At 52.2% G+C, this 27,265-nt stretch overlaps 3 protein-coding genes across 3 annotated transcripts; 2 read left to right on the forward strand and 1 right to left on the reverse strand.

Annotated features, from left to right (window-relative positions):
- Nucleotides 1-4,735: 4,735 nt before the first annotated feature.
- Nucleotides 4,736-10,987, forward strand: SMAC4_04006 (uncharacterized protein; the record flags this gene model as incomplete). The annotated part of the gene is made up of 2 exons (XM_024655608.2): nucleotides 4,736-9,034; nucleotides 9,104-10,987. 2 exons carry the CDS (start codon nucleotides 4,736-4,738, stop codon nucleotides 9,797-9,799), a joined length of 4,995 nt encoding a protein of 1,664 aa, XP_024511483.2. The 3' UTR covers nucleotides 9,800-10,987.
- Nucleotides 10,988-16,392: 5,405 nt separating this feature from the next.
- Nucleotides 16,393-16,539, reverse strand: SMAC4_13242 (uncharacterized protein; the record flags this gene model as incomplete). The annotated part of the gene is made up of 1 exon (XM_066091328.1): nucleotides 16,393-16,539. The coding sequence occupies one exon, from the start codon at nucleotides 16,537-16,539 to the stop codon at nucleotides 16,393-16,395; it is 147 nt and encodes a 48-aa protein (XP_065946106.1).
- A 4,398-nt stretch (nucleotides 16,540-20,937) lies between these two features.
- SMAC4_04005 (uncharacterized protein) lies at nucleotides 20,938-21,903 on the forward strand (the record flags this gene model as incomplete). Its single annotated transcript, XM_003348112.1, has 1 exon — nucleotides 20,938-21,903. The coding sequence occupies one exon, from the start codon at nucleotides 20,938-20,940 to the stop codon at nucleotides 21,901-21,903; it is 966 nt and encodes a 321-aa protein (XP_003348160.1).
- Nucleotides 21,904-27,265: the final 5,362 nt, after the last annotated feature.

Here is a 27,265-nt window from a genome sequence, read left to right on the forward strand (position 1 = left end):
TTTGGGTTACTTCCGTGTTCGTTCGAAAGGAAAACAAATAAAAATAAAATGGAAGGAGTATTGAAAAGGATCGGCTCCGTTCATTGTGACCGACCAGTCTCAACTTTGTAATGTATAGACTACCGTGGTAGGTAATATTGTACGCAGGATACGACCCACCTACCTACTACCTACTTGGACACTCATGGTTTAAGGTAGTTTGTCGTTAAGTTCCATGCTACCCTTCCTCGGGGCGTCAAAACCTTATTCATGTATGAACCGAAAGAGATAGCGTTTGGGATTGAGGCTCGAGATCACTTGGAGATTGTGAAACAGCAACTATACACTGGGCTTATGATATATATCTCCACGGTCGTAGCTGACCGATGGCGTGGAGCTTTTAATGTGTTACTGTGTTGAACTCCTAGGTTTTCTTGATGATATTCTATTCGTTTTGTTTTTTCTCTCTCGATTGTTTCGACGGAGATCAATTAGGACGTGTGTAGGAATATAATCCTTGGTGTGCTGACTCGGGAGAACAATGCTTGCCTGTCTCTGTCTGTTTCGTCCATTTCCACCATTTCATCTACCAGGGCATAAAACAAGACGTTTCATCGACCTTTTGGGTTCTATATAACCTTGATCATGTGTTTCGTGTTGAATCATTATCTGGCACCCCCCACCGCTAGATAGAACATGGGATCCAGATTCTTGGAATATCGGGATGTTGGTAGCGACGGTACGGTAAGTGACTTGACCGTCCACTTGTCCTGATGTTTTAGATTGCCCGCATTGCGGCTGTGTGATACCTACCTGTGAGAATCCGGATCACACATTGTATGTGTGCGTGCTGTCTATAGATATATGTATGCGCAACAGCTTACTTCCGTCTGTAGGTAGCACTTGATAGCAAAGGTATGTCCGTCGGTGGGTGTAGGTAGACATCGTAATCGTGCTATGTAGGGAAGATTAAGTTGGCTTGCCATATATACACTGCTCAGTGCTTGGTGCTTTGGCACTGGTTACAGTACGGGGCTTTTGGTGGTACAGCATTATAAGTCGTCTCAAACGTGTGCGGCACGTAATAACTTCGGTGGTCCGCCCTGTATAACGAAACGTTCCTGGAGGTGAGGCCGGCAGAAGTATCCACCCTTCCTATCTTCCAAACAGGGAAGAAACCCACAAACAAAAAGCGAAGTTCGTCAAGAGCCCTGCTTGTCCAACAGGTGTTTAATGTCATCAAACGGCCAGCTTGTCAGGCAACTTCGGATGGATCCGTGGTGAAAGCGGCGTTTGATCGTTCGGAACTCATTCAGCTGGTCCAGGGAAGTTCTCATGAAAGTACCTGTCGATGTCAGCGATTCATCCGCTTAGATAGGTGAGATGGCCGGTGGATTTTCTTCCCTGACTGAACAAAATTGCGGCGGCAACGGGATACTTCACAAGTTACTCTCCATGTCACAAGCCTGTCCGCCTGTGTAAAGATCCGACTTGGCTCTTCATCTGTGCCTCGTGTATATGTGTGTGACACATGTCGGTTGCGCGTCCGCTGAATATGGACCCCGGACTCTTGGCCACCGTTGGCTGGCCGCAACCCAGGACACCACCGCCGGGTCCGGGTTATGTGACCGGACCACCCTTTCTTGACAAACCCACCAAGATCTGTCCAGAAAGGTGTGGAAGGAGGGAGGTATCGTAAGGCCTGAGACAGCTGAAGCCCACCCCTTTTTTCGTTGTTTCAGCGATGAGGGTGTTTCTGTTGTCGCTGCTTATTCCAAAGCATCTCTTCGGAAAAGACAACGAAGCAGAAGCATGTTTTGGTGCGGCAAAAGCAACTCAGCCGGCAACGGCGGTGATGGTTAATTGAGGAGAACAGGTAAGCAAAGATGACTCCCTCCAGCTCATCCGATAATGGCGAGAATGGGTAATGAGAAGAGAAGCGAATGTGATAGACGTGCTGCACCACGATGGATTCGGTTCCCATGGTTCCATCCATTCAGCAGATCCAGGGCGCCACAGGGCGCCAAGGGGCAAGCTCATTAGGGGCTGCCGAGGTGCCGAGAAAAGATCTAGCGTTGTGATGGAAGTGGTGGGCTGGCCTGTCAAATGTCGATGACGGGGAGAAAAGGGAAGAAGATGCAGGTTTCTTTGGGAGGATGCGAGAGCTTGGGCAAGGCTCACCCTCTATCGAGGGATTTTGAGCCAGTAGGATTTCTGTTTCGCCCTTCTTGCGGGTGACTGGAGTGACAAGCCTAAAGCTTCTGGTGGACTTCCTGATCTTCTGAATCTTTCCTTGGTTCCGGTGGTGGCTCATGGATGAAAATAGCCATGCGGATCGCCGCAGTCATTGGGAGCAGTTACATACAACGGCCGGTGTCTTGTGTGACCGGGGACGATGGATATAACAATTGGTAAAGCGAAGCGGAGGTACTTTATGTAAAAAGCTGAATATGATTACGGGGTACTTGTCCACAATATGGAACCCTTTTGCACCGGCGGGGAGTCCGCCCGGCCATGCTGCTTCGATCCTTCTCCCCTGTTCCCGGTCAGCATTTCGCTGATGACAGTCAGAGCCAGGAGGGGTTGGGTAGCTTTGGAGGGGCAAGACAGAGAGGACTCCCGTCAGAGGAGAGGTGAGGACCCAAGAGGACCCTTTTGGTCTCGTCAAGGACGATGTTCAGGGCTTCACGTCCGTAGGGTTACTATGGATTGCTTCTGCTCATGTCGTGTTAGTTGGACGAGAGCAGGAGATAGGTATACCTCTTCTTTTTGTAGTCGCTCTTGGGTAGTGGGCGCAGTTGCTGGGCGGGCTAGGCCACCGATGGAGAGGCAAATCAAATGGAGTGACAAGATGCAGAGTGCAACCCTGTTTCCCACCTCATGTTGCCTGTTGAAAGCCTGCATACGTCTCGCATGGCGCTCTATTGGTGACGGCTTTCCCGTTGCTGATGCTGAAGTGGGTGATGGTGGTGGCACTGAAAGTGAAGGTGCTTCGACTCTGTCCGTGTGTACATCGCCTCTTGATACCTGTACCTTGTGCGTTTGTCGCTTATACACCGAGAAATGAGGTCTCGAAAGGCTTCAGTTTTGGAAACACACATAGGACACGATCTCAATAATGATTATTGAAGCGTACAGAAGCGTCCAGTGTTGAGAGAATTATGGTCGAATATGCATGGAGGATCCCCATGAATTGACATCGTCGCAGTTATCGTTCCTGACCAGCTAATTAGCGTCCCCCACGCCCCCTCTAGTCGCAGGTTCCTTCCCACTGGAGCACGCCAAACCGGGGGGTTAGGTGGAAGGCGACAGGGGTGCAACAGGCGGACAGCAGGGTCCCCGGATTGATAGCGTCCCAGGCGAGCCAGGCAGGGAAGTTCCGTGTGGTTCCGTTGGCAGGCCGCAGGTGCGAATGTGCACCGCCTGATGCCTTTTGGTGCCTCTTGGTCGCTCTTGGTGCCTTTTGCTCTTCGGCCGCTTTACTGGATCGAGAATATCAGACATTGGCTCTTGCCGCGTATAGGGTAGGGCAGCACGGCAGGCACATGGAGACCGGGCTAGGTAGTCCTTCCAATCTTCAATTGTAAATGCAGTGGAGTTGTTGGTGGTGTGTACCTCTAAGGAAACTCGTACTTACCCTACCAACTCCGGTCGACACCTCCAACAGAACTCACACCTCAACTTTCTCCTGCTGCAACAAACTGCAAAGCCGACCTCCAAACCGCTTGGTTCTCCCTGCGATCACCTCCATCCCATCTCTTTCAATACCTGCCTCGAGGCTGCATTACAGGACACCTGCTGTTCAATGGGCCGCAGTCAGTGCCGGGCGCAAGTGCTTTAAAGTACGAATCGACACACAGTACGCGCGTTAGACAATCGGACCCCATTGCTCCACCTTCCGGCGCTATTTCTACCTTTCGAGTCCGGAGTCCCGCGTTCGAGCCCCGTCCTCGCCGTCTCCGTTTATACCGTAACTCTGGACGTCGTCGCCGCCGGCAGACCTGATCCACACTTGTTCGCTCCCGCTCGCCGAAGGTCCCCGCACCCGCACCCACATCCACATCGCACCGCACCCAGACTTGTCAATTCGCGAACCCACGAATTTAAAGAATCTCACGCCCTACTCGGCGCTGTTGTCTGTCTATCGTCTCTCGGCCTCTGGTACGGGCGCGCAGGGTGCTGGCACCGGCAATCGGGGCTGGTTGATTGGCCAGGATTGCTGGTTGCTTGGCCATCACGGATCATCACAGAATTTTGCTTCGTGTTGTGCGAGAAACCCCCCACGTGCGGGACCGCTCTTGACGGGAGTTTGGACAAGCAGAAAGGTGAGAAGGAGGAAGGCAAGACTTGGGACCAAAGGATACAGAAACTGTCGTCTCAGTATCTCCACTGGTATCAGATGATAACGGGTCTTGTGCCTGGTCCGACCGGTTCGCTCACGTTCGAGTTCTGGATGGCCGCTCGTTAAATCACCATCAACATCAGGATGCGTTGACCGGCAAGGAACCAAGTATTCGGCCTGATCAACTCGACAGGCTTTAAGCTCTTCGCCAGCTCAGCTCCTCGTCACTCCTTTCTAGTCTCGCACGTTTTCCATGATTCGAATACCTGCTTAACCCGGAGATCTATACCCCGTCCTTGGACCTGTTCTCGTTCTCCATCTTCCTCGCCATCACATCTACAAGTTACTTACCAGCCCTGATCAGCTTTCGCAAAGGTTTACACGCGTTCGACCTGGCTATCGTTAGATGATACAATGACACATCTTGTCCAGATGCACCATATGGTGCCGCCGTCGTTCGACCACCGGGGCTCCTTTCAAGCACAACATGGGCATGGCCATGGGCACTCGCACGAACAAGACTACTTCACTCACCATCAGGGCTTTTCGCACTACCAACAAGGGCATCAAGGGCATCAAAGGCACCACCAACAGAATCACCAACAAGGCCACCAACAAAGCCACCAACAGCCGTCGAATCTTCATGAACACCACCTTAGCAACTTGAACCCGACACCCCGGTCGTTCCCTTCCCGGAGCACCCAGCCGACCTTGCACCGCATCACGACCACCTTTCACCGACCCCACGCACCGGACCACAGCGCCGAACATTCACTCCGACGAAAAACTCCGAGAGGAACTATCGATAATGGTTACGATGGCTCACTAACACACCTGGCATCCGGGCCACCTCCCTTGAAGCAGATGGCCCTTCCGGGTCCATCAAGGCTCTTTCCCGCCACTGTTGATCCTGGGCTCTCTGGCCCTTCAACATCAAGCAACCTTCAGCATCCAGTACCAGCCAGTCCCTGGCCGTATTCCGTCCCACTGACCCCAGGAAGCCTCGCTTCAGCCACCGAAACCCTTTCGCTCAAGTCGGGTCCCGTCACACCGCTGGGCTGGGGAGTTGGTCCGTCAAACGTTGGGCAAGGGTTTGGTGCCGCAGATTGCAACCTTCTTACGCCGCCCATCCCCCAGTTTGGTCACCATACCGTATCCAATCTGCAACCGCTTCTGGGGCCTGGCTATTACAACCAGTTCATGACTCCAGGAGTGTACAGTCCCGCGGCGCTCCCACAACCTTCGGTATACAGAGACGGTGTCTTTCCTGACTTTCGAAACTCGTTTAATCTTGGGGGTAATTACGCACAGCCAAGTGCAGTCGTTGACAGCGCTTTCGTTCCCCCGAACTCGGCTATCCAGCAGAGTCTTCCTCAAGTCTACGGGCCGGGTTACGCACACTCACTCAGATTGCCGTTTTCAGCCTACCCTCTTGATGATGGCTTCTCGCACTATGGTCAAGGGCCCTTCACGCCACATGCCACATATGTTGGTGGCACCACGCAGTATATGAACTCCAAACCAGACGGCCGCTCTCGGGAAGGCAATGGGGAGGCCTCGTCACCAGCTCACTTCAAGGATCGGGCACTACATTTAGCCCACAAGGCATATAATGACCTAGTCTTGTATCTGAATCACCTACATCATGGCGAAGGCATTAAGCCAGGAAGTCGGCACCGGATTGCCTATCCGAGACCGCCCAGGACGCTTGCTCTTTTGAGTCCCCAGTTCGCCGCCCCTTCCATGCGTCCAGACGCACTCGGTAGCTATCCCCAGCACTCGAACCAAAATGACGCTACCTCGCGGCCCCTGAGTTATACCTCCGGCCGCTCTAATCTTCGCTCGCTCTATCTTGATAATGTCAACGGCCATCCAAAACCTGGCTCACAAGGGCATTACTATCAGGCCAAACTGCCTAAGCGTCAACATGAGTTTAACTCACCTCCTGGCGCAGCCAAGACTACCTTGGATGTGTTGTCAAACCTGTGCGAGCAGAGTGGGTGGAAGTGGGTGGATGGTATGTTGCTTGGCGGGTGCCTTCATTACGCACTCGAGCGTTACGATCAGGCACTCGAGTGGTTTAGACGGGTGCTGAGCATTGATGAAAGCCATGTTGAAGCCATTTCCCACATGGCAGCAACACTTTACTCCATGAATAGACCTGAAGAAGCCGAGCACCATTGGACGCAAGCCGTCAAGAAACGACCGAGCTATTTGGAGGCGGTGGAGAGCTTGGTGAATATGCTAATCTATAGACACAAGAGCCCGGAGGCGGTCAAGGTGATCGACTTCGTCCAACGCTCTTTGAGGATGCCCAGTCGTGGTTTAGCACATGATCAAGCCAGCGAGACTGGGAGCGAAGCGGATACAGCATCGACAGCAACCGTCACAGACTCTAGCCCTGACCCATTTCTGCATGATGGGGATAAAACCGACAGTCCCGAGACGTTCTTTGCTGTCACTGCGGAGAATAGCAGGCAACCAGGTTTTGGTTCCAGTGGCTATGCGATTCCTGGGAGCGAGAATGGTCGGATGATTAGCATTATCCATGCCAAAGGGAACATCCTCTACTCTCTGAAGAACATAGACGGCGCGTCCAAAGCATTTGAGGAGGCTGTTCTGATTAGTGCCGGACGACAAGTCAAGGGTCTCCGGTCACTTATTCGCCTGATACAGAGTGTCCTCATTCCAGGCAGTGGTGGGATGGTATCGCTACAGAATCCGACACGAAAGAATCTATCTGCGCCGCTACTGCTACCTCCTGAGAGAGCAAAGCACACTGCAAAGCTCGTTTTTGCGGCTAGCGGTGGTCATCTCCCTGGGCTTCAATACGTCGTATCGAGTAGTCAGAGGAGATCGGCCGTATCAACGACAAGCAACGCTCTGCTTTCACTGGCCAAGATCTTGCAAGATGCCATGTCCAATGGCGGTTCTGGTGCAGGTGTCTCCCAGCAGTCACCCAGCGTTGGTGATATTCTGGCTCTTTACTACCTGTCTCTTTCTCTCCAGGAAAGTCCATCCACAGCTAATAACGTGGGTATTCTTCTTGCGAGCGTCCAACTCACGGCGCCACAACAGGTGTCTGTCCCAGATGCCTCTATGGCGGCAACGATCCCTGGCATTGTGCCTGGAAGCGGGCTTGCTTTAGCTCTGGCTTACTATCAGTACGGACTCACATTGGATCCGAAACATGTGCATCTTCATACGAATCTGGGCAGCCTTCTCAAGGATATCGGCCAACTCGATCTAGCCATCTCTATGTACGAAAAGGCAGTGGCCTGTGATGGCACCTTCGACATTGCCTTGACGAACCTTGCAAATGCGGTCAAGGACAGGGGTCGCACCAACGATGCCATCATCTACTACAAGCGGGCCGTAACCTCCAACCCGGATTTCGCTGAAGCCGTCTGTGGACTTTCTACAGCTCTCAACTCAGTGTGCGACTGGAGGGGGCGTGGGGGAGTTCTGCTTGCCAACGGCAGGTATGATCGATATCATGTTAACGAAGAAGGAATGTTTGAGGACGTCGTGATGATGCAGGGCAAGGGAAGCGGCCTCATGCAGCGCGTGGTTGATATTGTTGCCCAGCAATTGAGGGAAGCTTCTGCCTGGGGTTGCGGTGTCTTGCAAGAACAATCCACTATGCAGTTGATGTGTTATCTCAGGACTGCCAGAGCTGCTATCGCCGATGGTTCACTGGACCTGGATGCGGAATTGCGTAAGTGGTCTGGTCGATCATGGGAAGGCTCCCGGGTATTACGGCTTATTGAACGAGCTACAAGAGCTACCATGCGGTCCTGGTATCGGGACAGATACATTCACGGCACAGAGTCGGCTTCTGGATACGCTCGGCCAAGGCTTCCCGTTACTCTCACGGTTCCAACCGCGCCCACAGTCCTACCATTCCACACTTTTACATGCCCTCTCACAGCCAAGGATGTCCGCATGATCTCGCAGAGGAACGCACTTAGGATCTCGTGTTCTACCCTCAGATCATCATGGATCCCCGCCGCAGTATATGAACCTCCGAGGCCACCAAGTCCACAGCTCAACATAGGCTATGTATCTTCCGACTTCAACAACCATCCTTTGGCACACTTGATGCAATCTGTCTTTGGATTCCACGATAAAACGCGGGTGAGGGCGTTCTGTTATGCGACTACAGCCAGCGATAAGTCGATTCACCGCCAACAAATTGAGCGCGAGGCACCAGTTTTCCGAGATGTGAGCACCTGGTCATCCGACAGGCTGGTGCAGCAGATTGTTGCGGATGGAATTCATATCCTCATAAATCTCAACGGCTATACTAGGGGAGCTCGCAATGAGGTCTTCGCAGCACGGCCCGCGCCGATTCAAATGGCCTTCATGGGATTCGCAGGAACACTGGGGGCTGAGTGGTGCGATTATCTGCTCGCAGATACAACTTCAGTGCCGCCATCGACATTGCGTCCACATCGAAACAACCTAAGTATAGAGGATGTATTCCGCGATGAAGCTGATGCCGAGGCCGAAGATTGGGTATACTCTGAGAATCTGATCTATTGCAAGGACACATTCTTCTGCTGCGATCACAAACAGTCTGCCGATGGCTCGGATGAGAGAGGGATGTCTTGGGAAGAAGAACAAAGGAGGCGATGGAATATGCGCAAGATGCTGTTCCCCAATCTCCCAGACGACAGGATCATCCTCGGAAATTTTAATCAACTGTACAAGGTACGTGTTCTTAATTCTGCAAGGGAGATTGCATGTGCAGCCCAGCTAACAGACACTCTCGTACAACAGATCGATCCCACTACGTTCCGATCCTGGCTTCGCATCCTACAAGATGTTCCGAAAGCCGTCTTGTGGCTTCTCCGGTTCCCCGAGCTCGGCGAAAATAACCTCCGCCGAACCGCTAAGCAATGGGCCGGTGAAGAGGTAGCCAGCCGCATCATCTTCACAGACGTGGCTCCCAAACAGCAACACATCGCCCGCGCCCGCGTGTGTGACCTCTTCCTCGACACTCCCGAGTGCAACGCGCATACGACCGCCGCTGATGTCTTGTGGTCAAGCACGCCCCTCCTGACCCTGCCGCGGTACGAGTACAAGATGTGCTCACGCATGGCAGCGTCCATCCTCAAGGGAGCTCTTCCGAAGAGTGAAGCGGGAAGACGGGCGGCAGAGGACCTGATTGCCGATGATGATTATGAATATGAGAACAAGGCTATTGAGCTTGCGAATGGGTTGACTTATGAGTTGGTTGTGGATGGCTTTCCTATGTCTGGGAATAACGGTGCTGGCGGCGGTCACGGTGGTTACAAGGCTGGTTACTATGGTAAACCGGTCGGAAGGCTTGCCGAGTTGAGAAAACTGCTGTGGGAGAGCAAATGGACCTGTGCGTTGTTTGATACGCGGAGATGGGTTAGAGATCTGGAAAACGCATATGCTATGGCGTGGCAGAGATGGGTTGATGGCGTTGGAGGGGATATTTATCTTTGAGCGCTGGGTGGGTAAAGGGCCACTTGGGTTACTGTCGGCGGGTTTCGTCATCTTTTAGCAGGATTAGAATCTCAGGCTTTCTCGTTTTCTGCTTTTGTTGTGGTTACCTCTAGGCAGGGTTTTTTGGTAGATTTGGCGGAGTTGCTGGGGGAGGAACTGGAAGTCATCTGCACAAAATATGTGCACATTTCAACCGAGATAATACTTATTTTCAACAAATTTTGGTGGCGTGGGAAGACACAGCGCGAGCTGGACTTACAGGGAATGAATGTCCAAATACAACGACTCTTCTTGACACACCACGCCGCGGAATCAGTTCGTGTAATGTCTTCACCCCACTCGGACACTCCCATCTTGTAGTCTGTCTAGCGGTACCATCGTTCTGTCTTCTCTTTTCCCGAACTTCATCCCTGCATGTATGACACGAAATAAAGGCAGTACGGCATTTTTCCCGACGTCGAGCAACTCGAAATGCGTCTACTGTATGAAGAAGGCCACTTTATAGGTGCCCTGCCTCTAGCGAGAACAACTGGGGGCAACTGGAAGGTCAGTCATCGAAATCTAGTCCACCATGTGAATGTGATGCGGTTTACTTCACATGCCGCGCACCGCCGTGAGTTCCGGTCCCCTCGACAGAGACACTTGAGGCTGGGAGTCCGAACTCACCACTTTCTTACTGGTATGAGCAGCTAACCGGACTGGACGGACGCAGAAGAGGCCAGGTAATTCGCTTGTTGACACTCGTCGGTTGCGACAGGTTCAAGTTCAGTGAGGCAGTGTCATGACGGAATCCAAGAACCGATTTTCGAGGACTGGACTTTGGAGACGAACCGGGACCTGCTGGCTGCCTGTACGACGTTCAAGTTGTTGACATTTAGGTCTCCTGCTCCAGTCCCGGAATCTTGTCTTTATAGTGAGAGTCAGTCGCGGCCACGGTGACGAGCAACTCAACTGTTACCATGGAATGGAGCCGTGGCACTGCGGGCTGCGTTCTTCGTGCTCAACGAGCGGATGTCCGAGTTACCTCTACTATTCATCGAGTCCGTCAAGATCATCATGCCGCAGCGGCATGGAACGCACTCAGCCGGTGGGTTGGCCTCACTGGACTAGACCGGACGCACCAACTGGTCAGCACAACTCCATTTTGGTCACTGACACTGACATTGCCAACACCTTCAGCTCCCGGCCATCAAGAAGGGAATTCATTCAGTTTTTCACGCTGTTGTCTTGCACTCAGCACGGTCAACTCTACCTCTAGGTAGCTAGGTAGGTACCTGTAAGTAAATATCCGGCTACTGGAATTGCAGTTGCCCTGATCGAGTGGCTCAAAAAGTGCAGCTGAATGCCCAGTCGACACGATCAATGGTCACGACGAACGACGACATACAGCGAGTAAATGAGTGAGTGTAACACTCCAGTCGCCCTCATCCGCCGCGGGTCACGCAGTCGGTGTACCAGATCAGCAGATACTCCATTCCAGCTTCAGTTCACCCAGTTACTGCCGTTGGTGTTCCCAAGGCCGGCAGTGACGGGGTCCTTTAGAGTTCAGGGGCAGTTGTCCGTGACTGCATTGCGGCTTCCTCTCTGTCCTCCGCTTGCAGTGTACCTCCTCCACGGGCTTGCACCTAGAATGGGAGGAGGCCTTATGGGTTCCCTCCCGGGAACCGTTGCGAGCAGGGCAATCAACGGTCGAGTAGCCGTCCTTTCCCTGGCGTGTCCGAGTGAGCATTCCCAGCTCGTCCTTTCCGCCTTGACTCTCATGTCCAACCGCGGCCACCACAATTGCAAGCAAAGGGGCATCGCTCCTTCTTTCGTTCGCGGCGCTGCAGTGAGGACAAGATGAAACGAACAAGAACTCGTATTTTCCACTTCGTACGAGATTTAACGGCGAGTGAAATTCCCATATACCCGCTGTTAGTGAGGGCATTTCTCGATCATGTGAAAATCAATCGCTCTACTACCCCTTCTAACAGCTGAGATGATGAGACGTGAAACTTCTTTGTACCTACCTTACCTCTACCGTAGAGGTACATGTATCAAACCTGCGTGAAAATAGACCGTTTCGCAGCCGCTCCAGCTTGTACCTCTACTAGTCGTGGATGACCAAAGCATCAGCAAGTGAACCAGCAAGCGTTTTCCCCTCATGGATGATTTAGACCGACGAATGATCACCTCAATGTATGCCGCTTTTCTGCATGCTGAAGCTTCAGTTCACTTGTCACTCGTTCCTGGTACTAAGCTAATTGCAGTCAGTACTCCCAATTCCAAAAAAGGTCAACTCTCCCGTCATATTGTCGGAGTGTCCTCCCTCCCTCCCTCCGATCCACCGGCCTCCTCATTCCGAGACAAGCAGCTCAGAGTGCAGCCAGCGTAGAAACAAAATTACCACACAAGTACATTCTGGGAAACGATCACCTTGTGAGGGGCAAGGAGACAAGTAGTATTCCCTGGCTCAACTGGTCCAGCCGTCTCTGGTGATCGGGGGAGTCGTGACGCGTTCCGTTAATGATGGATGGAAGCATCAAGCCAATGACGCTCCAACATGTCTCAGCAAAGAGGCAAGGTTGGTATGCAACCATGTTGACATCCATCACACCAAAAGGCTGGCCGCTTGATAAGAACGGTTGGGTTGGGGCTGATACGAACGGAAAAGGGGGAGGAGAACCAACAGCAATGTTCCCTGACCCTCACCTTCAACCTCCCCGCTTCCGCCTATGCTCCCTTCAACCAGTCCTGGGTATCACATCCCAGTTGTTCTGGATGCGCTCCCCCTCTGCCTCTCACTGCAAGCCTTGATGTGGAATGAAACCCACCCCAGTTATTCACCTTCTTTTTACAACCGCCGCGCCCACATCTCATCCGTTCTCTCTCTTTGGCAACGTACATTTTTAACCGTCCTCCTTTCTTGTGGAGCAGACGGTCTGTCTCAACCGTACTCACCGGTATAACGGCCTTTTATTAGCTTGCTAACCCAGTCCAACACGTCTAGGTTAGGCTTACTTCATGATACTAAAGTTGTGCCTTGCTGTCGTTGCTCACGAATAGCATCTTTTTTCCAAAAAAAAAAATGTGTAATTTCCCTCTAGATGTGGACTGACCAATCCAAATGCTCATACACAATCCCGGGACTTGATTGCCTTCTTTTGGAACTAACCAACCAGATCTTGGGAATTTGGTCAGACCCCGAAACCGAGAGATGGCTGAGATGGCTGAGATGGCGTCAAGTGGAGGACTTACAGAGTTTCAGCCATAAAGCTTCCATTGGGCAAGACTCATTGAGCTCCTTGTCACGTCCCCCGCTTTGAAATCAAAAAAAAATATCGGAACTCCTGTTTGTAACCGTCTCTGAAAGCAAGATCGTCTTAATACGCATTGTTCAAGCAGAGTGCTGTGCGCCAATCACCCTGTCGTGTGGTCCATTGCTCCGGCGTTGATACACCTCGTCTGAACGGAGTCAATTCCGTCGACATGTCTCAAGCTTCTACCACCGGTTGTCGTCACCTTTCATGCAAATAGTTAGCTGACTGAGTGGGAAGGCACAGCCCAAGTGGGCCACGGCAGTCGGCGACCAAGCTATCTGCTTTGCCGACATCTCCTAGTCGGATATCGCTGCGACTGGAAAGATTCCCATGCTTAGCTTGACAGCCAGCCAGGAGAGAAGGGAACCGAGCGCAAATAAAGTATGCGGTGGGTTAACTGCCTTCTCTCAAGGAACTCGGCCTAATTAAACGGCCTTTAGAAAAGTCACACATCGCTTCGGCACTTTTGCGGTGCCTCCGCCCTCCACTCATCTGGATTCTTGCTTTATCCTGGAAAGTTTGGTAGACCGCATATCAGAAGAAGTAGGTAGGACGGGGATGGGACCGACGAACAAGTGCGTTGGCATCCATACCTTCCCCCCTCCTTCATATCTCTTGCATCCATACCCTGTTCATGTCTCACTTTGAGGCCTCTCTCAGCGATAGTGGCAACAGAAGAAAGATGGATGTCCAGTGGACTCTCAGGATAAAAGTGTCGAAGATCTGGACTCCGGCCGGGGACCAGGGAGCGAACAAGAAAGGTTGCGGCATGAGATGTGCTTGGCCGGGCGGGGGTCGGCCGCACACGGAATTCGTGATGACCTTGATGCAGCCGCGGGCTGACTTAATGCCTTTCTGAGCATGTTGCAGCAAGGCTTTTGATCAGGTCGCCGACCTATATCCCTCTGGTTCAGTATCAGCCCTGGAACGGCAACTGAATTGTGGGTCTGCAGGACGTACAACGTAAGCCACATAATTGCCTGGTGTCTCCGTATCTGCCGACCATATACGGAGTTTCCCGTATTCCGGCACCGACTCCCTCATCGGTTGTGGTCTCGATGACGCCAGCTGCCAAAGGCTTCCACCAAGCCCGACACTCGGGCCTCTAGTGGGCAGGCTCAGGCCAGCCAACACGTTAAGAAGACAGTGGCATTGCATCTTCTTCCCTGATGTTAGGTCGTACTGATGGCAGGACTTCCTTCGCCATGCAGAAGACCCTTCCGGATAGACCGGGCAATATCCGGTCATCCAAAACGCTGCTAGCCCAGCTGACCAACTTCGTTCAGCCGTTTAAGCAAGCGCCGATTCCATTGAGTGTCTCGGAGATGCGGATGCTGCGCATAGGATGGAGAAACCGTTAACCAACAGGCGGGACGAAAAACCAGACTAATGGAAGCTGCCGTGATGGCCTTGTCTTGAATGTCCAACGGCCACCATTCTGAAGTAGGAAGGGTAAGCAAAGTGGAATGGAGCGAGCTAAATGGCGCTGGTTGTTGATGCTCTATTAGTCGAGTGGATCCATGATTTACCATCAGGAGCATGGCAACGAGGCGGATCTTGCCAACGATGTGCGTAAGATAGGCGATATGACGCTTATGGAGAACGGCAGTGTGTCCGTCGAAGTTTAAAACGGGACTCCAGTCCCAACCACTGTGAATGTGAGTGGCTTTCATGCCATCTTGCATGGACTCCGTCGAGGCGGCTCTGGGTTTGAGCTGGACAGGGGTTTGGGCATTACAGGCATCCAATAGCTGACAGAAACGGTTCGCGGAGACTTTTGTTGGTGAAGGTCATACCGCTAGCGGCACAACCAAGCGTATCATTCAATCTCGCGACCGCTCCTGCCACCTGAATGACAGGGTGGTCGGTTCCTCCTGATGATGTCTTGCTAATGTGGTAGGGACAATTGCATGAAGATAAACCCTGTATTCGGTGTGGAATTGAGCATCCGCCGGCTAACTGGAGTTCGATCTTACTATTGACTCGCTCATTCGATTGAGGCTCTCGGGTCCGGTGGATGAATATAATGAGCCACTTCCCATGTTAGTCAATCTTGGTACCACGGTCAGTTTTGAGAATTATGGCATTTACTCACCTATGGTTACCTCTACCGTGGTGCTGCCGTATCCAAGGTTACGTTTGCATTTCGCTCCTGTTCCAGTACTCGCAACTTCATCGTCAAGAAGGTTTAGTGGACGGCCAGGGTGACCGTCAAAACGAAGGGGGTGAGCCGTCCACCGTTACAGTGAGTGACGGGGAAGCCCTAAGGAGTGCTAGCAGGCATGCCCCTAGGCCGCTATTGTTGAGGTTTCAGGGCACTTTGTCCGCTAGCACTGCATAGCTACATCTTTTATCAGTCTTCGGTGTGTCTCGGTAGCTCATTGTGTCTGATGCGGAAAGTGTAACTTGTTTATCCCATCGTCTTGCCGTGGTTGGGCTACCTTTGACTTGCTACTCTCTTCTTCCCGCAGAACACAATGTAATGACCGTTTGGGCAGCGCGTTTTGATGAACAACAATCGAAGTAAGATGCCCAGCGACAAGGGCGTTGAAGATTCCCCATTTGGGCATTAGGGCGCCAAAGCCTCAGCTGAACGCTCGCTAGAAATCGCCAGGAAAGGTTTAGTGGGGAAGGTGAGTGGACGGTACGCGACGGTAGGGATTGATAGTGGGCAAGGGGGTCGACAAGGGGATTACGGGCAACAGTCAAGGAACGCCACCAAAGAAGATCTTCTTGCCATCATTGGACGCCTCTTGACCCGAAGCTGTGTGACAACGGTTTTTTGCGTCAACGCTAAAGAGCTTGGCGGACGGATCGCTCCCCTTCTTGGGTCCCAGGTCACCGAGTCGGGCTTTAGCCACATGGTTTGAGGGAGGGTGGTGCCCGAGCCGCTGGCACGCAGCCGTATCGTATCCGTACCCAGTGTGCCAGTCCTGCCAGTGTGGCTGACTTGGTTCCATTTATACCGTTTTTCTGGAGCACCGGTCCGTTCAGGTTCCGAGGAAGGGGAAGCCCGTGGCTGTGGAGCAGTGTGATGGCCACCGGCGAGTCGGCGACTGTTGCGAGCTTCGACTGGGAAGACGACGGCTCCTTCGAAAGACGGACAGCAATGGTGCCCAAGCCCGTCCGGGGATCGTCCCGTGGTAGTGGAGGTGGCCTTTTTGCCCGGTTTCCGTCTCAACGTAATCCCCAGTTTCAAGCATGCTGATGTTCCATGCGTGCTGGAGCTGCGACTGACATCAACACTCCAACGCCTCCGTCAGTCGGGATGTTGGCGGCATCTTGGGGGCGCACCTAAGCACGTCTAGTACCCGCTCGCTCCTCGGGCATCTCATGGCTTGGATGGAGACGTGTGGAGCGATTATTCGCTGGCCTGTGCCAATTCAATCCAGCATGCCCAGATGTGGCAGTTGTACGCAGGCTCAGCAGGATCGTGACCATCCGGTACTGAGTGCAAGTTGCAACCAAGAACTGGGAGATTTCCTCGACACGGAAGCTTTCCCTCGCTGTTCCGCCATCTTGGCAAGCTTTGGATCGAAATTAGTCTGTGTGCGTTTGCTCTCTCTACAGTCGTGACTTGCAGGTTGCATTCGTACCGTGGTCATAGTGAATAGATTGCAGGCCGTGACGACGAGGTCGATCGAAGGCGGGTGAAATGGGAGATGGGAGTCATTGAAGTCTAACCACTTCTCCCAGGCTCCCAGTGGACTGCGATAGCGACACTCGACCGGAGCTGGAGCTGACAGACGGACGGCGGAATGATGGTCTGGATTGACAGTGGGGCAGGTGATGAGACGCAAATTATTGAGGTGCTGTTGCAATGCGGCTGCAAGTCATTCAGTTTTGTTGAATGGATATCGACAGCCTGGCCGGATGTCAGACTGTGATGTGCCTGGTCCTGGGCCCTTGCCCTGCCCTGCCCTGCCCTGCCCTAGGTATCCTCTGTGTCCATCACCACCAGGTTCCAGTCTGGCAAGAGCGAGCCCTCAGGGTGCCATTCGACTGGAGCTGGGCTATAACATGGTCCTGCTATGATTTGCCAAATTACAGCTGTTTCACTGGCTGCAGTCGGACCTTGAGGCCAAGGTATTATTGCGTAGACAAGGAAGGGACGACTTACCCCATATGCCGTGGTAGTGTCACGAGTGAGATAGAGTGAGATAGTCGATATTATAGGGAAGGTGGCACTCCATATTGGCCGGGCCCCTCGCTATGATCCCGACGAGTTGGGACCACCGCGGGGAAAGGGCACAGCAACTTCCATCACGTTGAACAGAAGCTTGACTCGGAAGCTCAAGGCAGCCGTGATTGCTTCGGTGGGTTGCAACATTTGAAATTGTTCAACGCCAAACGCGCCGCCGGGTGTTTGTTCCGTTTCTGCTATGATGTGAGCGGGAGTACAGTGTTGTGTGTACAGTATAGGGCCGTTGAAGATAGCAGAGATGGATTGCTGGTCCTGCTTACTCAAGGGCTCAACTTGGTTGCCCCGAGAATGTACGACATTGGGATAAACACAGTGAAATTCTCATGTCTCAGGTTGGAAGCCACGCACCGGAGATATAACCATGTCGAGAATCGCAGACATGCCTCCTCCGGCGCGGGCTTCGTTATACGGGCCTGGGGCTTCATTACCTTTACAATACGGCGCGGGCTCGGAGTGCTCCGTCCGGACATCGATCCCAATCACCATGCGAATTTGTTCGCTTGTTCGTCCCCTTTTCATCCGACTTTTGTCGGTACGGTCTGCGTCCAAGCGTTGCCAACTCTGGCTCGCTGGCTGACACACTGCCTACATACTGTGCGTTAACCGTTGGGTTGGTGAGATGGACGCGCCGTTGTGTCCTCTGAACCCCTGCTCCGATGCATTTAACCGGTCGGGAACCCAAGTTACTGGATCGCTAGAATCCCGTCACGCTGATGACCTTTGAAGCCACTGTTCACACAACCCTGGAGTTAATCAATTCTGTCCAGATTTAGCAACACACGGACGGAAAACCGGCGGAATCTCCCTCCCAAGCCGAGGCACGGAACCCACGACACACTCAGACCCGGGCTTTAGTAGGCTCGTAAAAGGCCAAACGCCCGCTGTTTGCTAGCGCTTGGTTCGCCTTACTACCCCAGATCTCAAAGGTTACCGACATGTATACGTAGTAATATCGAGATTGGTGCGATGAGTTAGCGATTCCCGCCGTGTAACCTAACATACTTGAGTGCTTGGCCTGTCAGTGTTCACGCTGCCCTCTATTTTCTTTCCTTTTTTCCTCTCTTCTCCTTGGAGTTGGACCGAGCTGCCCACCGCCAGTTTGGCCTCGGCCAAGGAGAGAGTGGTAACTTGACTGCGAGCAGAGGGAACCACGGCGTAAGCATGTCCATCCTTGGACATGTCTTGAAGAGGACATGCAAGATAATCCGCGGCAGCAAATCCGAGCCCTCCGCTGCCGTAACAAATATTCGCCAGGGGGACGAAACCAGCCAATGTGTGTGAGTAGATGCATGGCTGACGAGAATAGAAAGGGTACCAGGCCAGTGGGAAGGATGCCTGTGAGAGCGCTCTCACACTCAGACGCTCCAATATAAACAGTAGCGTTGTGTATGTACATACCTACCGCGTTATGCCTCTCCCACCTCACCCCGATTCCTCACCGGGGCAGTGGGAAGGACGTCCCCAAACGCACTATACGCTGGGGTTTGGCATATCAGATGCAACCGACAGTTTGGGTGGGCGATGGATTTGGACGGATCACGGACGCGGAGCGGATTGGTGTGGATGGACCGGGTTCAATATTATCAAGCGAGCGCTCCTCGAGTACAGTGGACGATTCGGGTTGGTTTTGGCGATCCTGCCTTCCCTGCTATTCTTGCTGTTGTGTTCCTGTCAAGTATCGACGCCGGTAGGCCTATTTACTCGGAGGCAGGTAAGGGGTCCTTGGGTCTTCCGGTTCTGAACTGGGCTTTCTGCGATCGCTGAGCAAGGACTGGGCAATCGGACAGCGTCTGGTCGGCGTCACTCGAACACAGGCAACACACAAGCTTCGGCTTTGGCAGTTCCCGGGAGCGCCATGGTCAGGGTATGGACTGGTCGGATGTGCTGTCAATATTATTGGATCGAGCGAATTGAGGGCTCGCAGCTTTACGGACATCAGGATGCGACCAAGTGCTACCTACGCAGCAGACACATCTCTAAGCACACGCAAATCAAACGCAGATTAGCACTCGTTTGCCACTTTCCTGCGGAATCATTGATCGAATCGACGGGAAAGGGTTGAATCAAACTTGTGCGTAGATTTGTCAATCCAGGAAATGGTGTGGCTTGTCTTCCACTTTGGTGTCATTGTGGTTGCGACTGGAAAGGTGCTGTGGACAGAAGGCTTGGAGAAGACCAGCAGGGCACCGAGCAATGATTCGGTTGGCTGCCAACGACGTGGACAACTGGCTGGCCTGACGAGCCATCTATCCAATGAGGTTCAATGAACACTAACAATTTAGCAAGTGCACGGGCTCTGGACTTGGACACTTGAGGTTTCTCACGTGCCTCTTACCTCTTGGCTAATCCACCCCTTCCTGGTCACTTAGACAAAGTTTCAGTAAACACCGCAGTCAATGAGATGAGATGAGTTGGAGGCTCTGACTTCTCGGTATGTTTTTTTCCTTATCGAAATATGCATCCTCCCCTCAATCTAGGGGCAGTTCGAATACGTGTCGTGAGGTACCTCCTCCACGCACGGATATCAGTTCCATTGGCATGGCGAGCATCAATTCCCCTGTCCAAAGCTGCGCCGGGAGCAGGCTGTCAAGCAAAACTAGGACAGCATGGGGACCCCTGCCCTGTCCGGACAAGCTCACCGTTTTCATTACAAGCCAGACGTCATGGGCTGACCGTTTTGATCTTTGCGCTCTTTCCGTAACCGGTACTGGCTACGCTCAATATGGGTACCCCAGTGCATTCAGGTTGACTTAGCTTACGGTGGCATATCAGACAAGGGGCGGACCTGGACTCTCAGACATCGAATTAGGTCAAGGAAGCCACTGGCATTTTTCAAATGGCACCTGTCGTTTCGACTCCGCCAGCAAGGTGTCTGCACAGTACTGAGAGGAAGGGATAAGGAACGTGCAAGTATACTTTGAGTGAAGGCATTCGCGGCTTCCTTCTTCATGACCATCTTTGGAGCGGAGCAACTTGTTCGCTCGCTCGACACATCGGCTAGGTGTACATAATACGCTATAAGCCGGGCTTTACGAATTCTGGACAAGATAAACGAGTTCTGGTTCATCCGCGTTGCTTGCGTTATAAGGGGCTGAGAAGTGGACTGCCTGGTATGCGGAATCCCACCTCGTACTATGTACACCGATTGACCCCTGGCTGAGACTCGTACCGGAAGTGGAAACCCGTTCCTTCAAACGGGGGGGAACGGTCCAGTCGCAACTTGCATTTGGGTACCTGCAAGTGAAATACCAGGCTAGCCGATACCCAGCAAGCTAGTACATACATACATGACATTTTGGGCCTGCGCCCAACTTTCTTCTTCCTCGCATCCCGTCATCTACTAGCGTCCGTCGGTGGCATTAGACCGTCTCAAAACATCATCCCACACATCACTCCAGATCGGCCAGTCATCTTATGTACCTCGTTCCTTTTAACTACTTTATCTTCCCCCCATCCCCAACCTCCATCCCACACCACCTTCAACCATCCATCTCTACCATCAAACATCCATCAAAAGTCATCGACATCCACCCCGATTCGACATCAGCAAAGCCCCAGTCACGGACAACATCAACAATCTCCATCGCCATCAACACCAAACACTGTCGTCCACTTCATCGACATTTTCGACCATCATGTCTAACATGCCCGACCAACGGAGAGGTCCCTGGTCAGCAGGAGAGGATCAACGACTCATCAAGTTGGTTAAGGACCTAGGACCGGGAAACTGGGTCAACGTTGCCCGCATTCTCGGAACCAGGACCCCCAAGCAGTGCCGAGAGCGATGGCATCAAAACTTGAAGCCAGGGCTGAACCACGGACCTATGACACAGGAAGAGGCGGCTATCATCGTTAGAGAGGTGGATCTGAAGGGCCCACGCTGGGCAGACATTGCCAGGAAGCTCCAGGGTCGGAGCGACAATGCCGTCAAGAACTATTGGAACGGCCTCAACAACCGCAAGAAGAACCAGCTAAGGAGACAGAGCGCACCAAGACGCGTGTCTGCCTCTGATGTTCTAAGAAGCAGTCCCGGACAACCGCCGAGGGCACACATGCAGCGCCCCATCAGATATCCCCAGGACATCTACACGGGATCGAGGAGGCCATCCAGCCCTAGCAGCTTCAACGACAGCCTTCATCACCGCGTCCATGAATCCATCGAGTGGTTCCCTTCCAGGCCGCAACAGCAGCAACAACAGCAGGCCCGATGCACCACTCCCTTCACTCCTTCCTTCCCTCCATCACATGTCTTCCCCACTACTGATGGATACGTTGATGGAAATGATTGCCAAAACGGCATCACTCTACAGCTTTTGACACCACCCACATCAAGGCGGCTTGCCCCATTCAGCACCTTGCCCTCTCCCACTACCTCATCCATTGGCGACTTGGATGAGTTTGATCGCCGACAGCTGGCGGCCTTCGCACCTCCTGCGGCCTACCGTCGCCCTAGTCTTCCTTTCCCTCGACAGTCATCAATGGGGTACTTCCCTTCTGCCACTGAGTACTTGCCAACGGCTCCTAGCTCGCCTATTGCATTGGTTCAACGAGACGAAAAGAACCATGCTAGGATTCCGGTCACCAGCCTCTTGTGCTCTTAAGCAAATAGAAGACAATTGCAACTATCCACTATAAACAAATATTATAACCGCCTTAGAGCCAAGGGCTAAAGGATGTGTCCAAGATTGAGCACAATTACATGTGGTACGTTCTCCTGGCAATGATCTCCTTCCCAGTCAAGCATGAAACTAACACGGCATATCAGATCATAATAATGTAAAGCGTCAACCCTGAGTAAGATGGTGATATCACCGCACTTAAGGGGCTTCATCTGTTTTCACAGCTTATTCATCATGAGTGTACCATGGATCGTAATCAAAAGGAAAGGAAGGGATCACAAAATGGGCTTGGCATGGCGGATGGATAGAACGCATTAGGCACCTCGATGTTTCCTTTCCTCTTTTGTTGTATCAGGGTCGGGCGGACGGACGGACGGACGGACGAGGACATTTTTTTTTGGTTGAGATACCCCCCGCATCAGCAGATGATTTACTGCATGTTGTATTCCAAAGTCAAAGCAAAACCAGTTGGTCAAATCAAGCGAAGATGAAACCAAACCACTTGCTTTACCACCTAGTGCCTGCGTCCAACAGTAAAAAAAGTCAACATGAATGCGAATTGAACCAGCCGGTGAAGCTGATAAGTTGGAACTTACAACTTTGCATACCAAAACCCTCCCTCTCCCGTCCTTAACCCAGGACCATCATATCATTCAGGGCAGGACCCCCGTCATTTACTAGCATTTACAAAAGAATTGCCCATTTTCTTGTGTTTCCGTTATACGAGCTAGGGTCATACCTAGAGCAGAGAAAGAGAGAAAGAGAGGAAAATGTCGTGTCATACGAGAACCTCAACACCCCCTCCCCGGGTTCAGTTCATGTTAAGGTTGTGCAACCAACTTCAGTTGTGAATTACTAAGTTTAGATCACACACACATAAGATACATGGAACAAGGAACATCGGATAACAAATTGGTGGCCTCTAATCTACCGACCATAATCTGTTCATCTGCCCTTGTCTTTTTTTCTGGCGTTTTTGTGGTTCAAAAAAAAATTTCGGGCGCCGCCTTACGTCGACATATTTCCTTCCTTCCTTCCTTCATCCCCGTCTTCGATAGTACAACCTCTTAAAAAATCCCCGATCCGATCTTCTTCTTCTTACGATTTTGTCCTAGACATATATGTATTTGCGGTAGGGGTGGGAACTGAAATGTTTTGTTTCTCCCGTCGTCGGGGTTCACTTCCTTTTTCTTTACTGCTAAGGAAGGTCCGTCCGACGGGACCGAAGAGACCTTATGTAAGGTAGCTTCATCGTCAACAGCAACAGCAATATCAATATCAACCGCACAGCGAATTTCTTTGATAAAACAAAAGAACTCCACATGGACTGACAAGAAAGGAAAGCCATGCGTGGTACTGTAGAGAATGACTGAGCGAATTGAAACCACCTGCTGCTTGGCAACGGAAATTTGTCGTAATTCCGAAAGCGAAAGGGGGAAAGGCGGCAACGTTGATGGAGAACTTTCAGGTAGGAGGTGAGGAGTCCGAGTCGTTTAGGACGGGAAAGGAAGGAAAGGAAAGAAAAGGAAGGAGTGAGTGGACACGAAACATTTGGCACTGGCAACGGTGAAGCTAGTTTCAGTGTTGGGTCCTCCTGACGAAGTGCATGAAAGTGTTTCTCGTGTGCCCGTTCAGTTCGTCTTCGCGATGCGAATCGAATCGAAGCGGGAAAGGGTAGTTAGTTAGGTAGTTTCATTTAGTTCATTAGTTAAGTTGAGTACGATAAGTTTGGGCACTAGCGTGTGTGTAGTGTGTGTGTATTGCACTGAAGCTTTCGGGGATGTCGGTGCTGTGAGAGAACATGAAGAATGTCGGTGCTTCGTGGGTTTGAAAACGGCGAGTTCCATACCGAAATTCGCTCTAAAAGGGACGACGGGACTCCATCATGGCATTATTCCGCTATTTTTTGTTTTTTTGTTTTTTTGGAAGGGGTTTCTGAACGTGATTCCTGGTCTGTGAGATGACCGGAGTTGAATCCGAAACCTTCGCTGCAAAAACAATAACCCCCACTTGCGAAACACCAAAACAGAAACAAAAAAAAACTGTTGTGGTGTTTGATGAATGAGCGGCGACCGGGATCATGGGCCCGGAGACATATAAAAACTCTGAAGGGGTTCAGCTCACCCACTTGGCAATTGACAAAAACGTAGCATGATGGACAACGACGGGGTAGCTGAAGGGTAAACTTAGTGAACAGATTTCGGTCGATCGGGTTACATGTGGGCAGCATGGGCGACGATATTTGGACAAGGGGTTTATAAAATAGCGGAATGGGAGATGGGGATTGATGGGGATGGGGAGATGGGGCCCGGCAACAAGCTGGAGATTGTGAGATGATGCCTAGCCGAGGAAATAGGGGCAGATAGGCTTTCAACGGCCTGAACGGTGCCGGAAAATGTCGCCGAGATAGCGCTGTGAAGAAAAATATTTCCGGTTAAGCACAAGTTAGAAACATCGATATTAAGATCTGAAATTTGTGGTGGGGAAATACGATGTTTCGTCTCCGTGAATACCAAAGGGCTTTTTGTTGACTGGTGAAGACACGAGTTTCGGAGACTTTGCAAAAAAATTATCTCTTGGCTCGTTTTACTGAGGGAGCGTGGAGGATCACACTGTGCTGCTACTGCTGCTACCTTCTGTCACGAGTCACCGCAATGGGATTGCTATGGAGGTGTGGCAATGAGTAAGGAACTGGAAGTTAATCCGAGCCTAGGCAAGCTTTCCTGGCCGAGACGAAACGTCGGTGATAGTTCTAGTGATTGATTTTGCCTCACTTCCAGCTTTTTGCCTGTCGGAAATGGCAGCCTGAGTGGGTATCTTGCTCGGTCTAGTGTGGAAGCTCGCGAGAGCGTTGGCGGCAACACATCGGGGCAGGAACTCGGTTAAACCGTCATCATGCGCGGCCGTTGGAAAAGGAAGTCGAAATGGGTTGGAATTTAGTGGCATCGTGGTGCCCAAATCCGAAAACCCCAAGAAGGAGGTGTGGCTCAGTGGGTAAAAGGGGGCATGACGGGACTGTAGATCCCTCCCCACATTTCGTAACGGTGTTCCAGTTGATGGCATCGCTTTAGTGTGGACTTGGAAGGAGCATCTTCCTTCATCTCCTTTTTAGTCCCGATCTCTGCAGCACTGGAGAAGGCATTCGGATCGGACTCCGTAGTTGGAGCCATATTGTGGGACTCTCGATGATAATCGTAGATTATCGTGGGACTTTCATGAATCGCCTCGTGGTGATGATGCCCTTGTTCATGATGTCCATGGGAGCCATGCGTGACGTCCATGTCGGTGCTGATGCTGATGTCTCGATGCCTGCACCATTTTCACCCATTTCCATGCCATCCATTCAACTGGTCTCTCACACACCATGTGGACCGCGGGTGTCCCAACCCGTGTGCCCGGCCACCGTCCCAGAGCCGGAGAACTGCACAGATGCATGAGATGGAACTGTGAGCGGGCAAGAGGAGAAAGACAGGCAAACAACTCGCTTGATGCGACTGTTACGGTGTCAAGGCCGCCGAGGGTTACTGCCCGCCCGTGTCGTTGCGGTGGAAGGACGGCCAGTGTTTTCTAGAGCGCTTAGAGGTCCCGTCCCGTCCATCTGTATGTGGCACGGACACCCAGAGCCGTACCGGCGGATCGGCTCCCTTTTCTGGCGGGGTCCAGAACTCGACAGGGTTGCAACGCGGACGTCAGAGCGTCACTGACTGATCGACGTGAACGGCCAACATTCCCAATCCAGTTTCGGACGAACCGTTCTGCCGCTTTTCTCTCTTGGGGACGTTGCTTCCGTTTTCCTGGACCGTTTTTACCGTTGTTGGTCTGTGAACTCGATGCAGTGTGTTCCTCGCTTCACTGTTCCGTCCGGCGTCCGCTCCTTTCTTCACAACACAGTGAGCGAGTGTGTTGCACACACCCAAAAACACTATTCCACCATGCAGCTCCCTATCCAATCCAGAGTCAACTGAAGCGAATTCCGAATTTCCTTAGGCGAATGTCTTATCCCATTGGCTGTCGATTTGCAAAGAAACTCAAGAACGTCCAAGCGTTGACAGCAACATCCAACATCCCAGCATCGCATCACCTTCCCACCATCAGGGTACCAGTATAGCAGCAGCCCTGACTATATCAGACTCTAGATATTTCTTCCTCTTCGAGAATGAAAACAGCAAGTCGACGGGACGAGCACCAGCCAAAGTGGATGAAGTAGGACCCCGCGTTGCAAGCACATACGTAGATACGAATCCGAAACCGACATCAAGAAGGGAGCGGCCGCGGCAAGGGGAGCGGCCTTATTACAGAGTCGAAATGTAATAACTTGGGGGACGATAAAACAGTCGTATTAAGAGCCAGCATCTCAGCTCTCGTCGGCAGCCGCAAGGTGGTGGTTGAGGTGGGACAAGGTGACGAGGCACAACGGGGGGTGACGCCCCAACCCATGAAGCGGGGACCAAGTGCAACGTCGGGAACGCCAAGTCGGCGACCTCGCGCAACGTCGACATCACCAAACGCACCCAAATACACCCAAACGTCTGTGCTCCCCGCCTGTAGATCCCGCAAATGCAATGTAAATATTGCATTTGCTATTCTCGGCGCTCGAGCACCGAAGTGCGCCCTGTCCTTGTTCTATCGACGGCATCACCACACTCCCATCACCGGCGTCACTACTGTAATTCGACGGATTACGCATTTTCGTCGCAAGTATACCTGCATACGAGTGATGCCGTTTTGCCCAAAGACGAGAACCTAACCCATCTTACCTCCTTCTATCCATGCAAGATCGCACCTTCAGATTCGGCCGACGTGACACGAGAGTGGCCTTTTGGTCGCTGGTCCTCCAAGCCCGGGAATCCCACGATTGGTCCATCGACCCGATATCATCATGCGACTGGATGACTGACTGACTGGATGGATGGAACCTGAATCATTTTTGCGCTTCAGCGACCACCACGACAGGACCAACAAAGCCCGCCGAACTTAGTCTCAACGGTGCCGGTTACTAGTCTGCGCCTGGCAAGGCACGCACAAACGAGAAACACAGTTTTGTTTGTTCTCACCAACAACAACAAAACACATTGTTGACAAGCCCCCCGATCGGGTTGAAGGCCGGAGAGGTACCTACCCTTGTTGCCATGTGCGTCGCACGAAGAGAGCGCCTCCGTTCTTGCAACAAGTACAGTCTCACCTTGAACACAGTGTCGCTGGCCCTCCAAACGGACCAAAAAGCAGGCTCTCACCGTTATTGACCGTGGCACCCTTGCGCGGCGCCTGGCATCCAAGCATCCTTCTGGGAGTCGTAACCCCCGCGATTAGCAGGGGGGGAGATCATATGCAAGGGCCAATACCA

This window comes from Sordaria macrospora, chromosome 2 (genome assembly GCF_033870435.1).
Source record: "Sordaria macrospora chromosome 2, complete sequence".
NCBI classification, from domain to species: domain Eukaryota; kingdom Fungi; phylum Ascomycota; class Sordariomycetes; order Sordariales; family Sordariaceae; genus Sordaria; species Sordaria macrospora.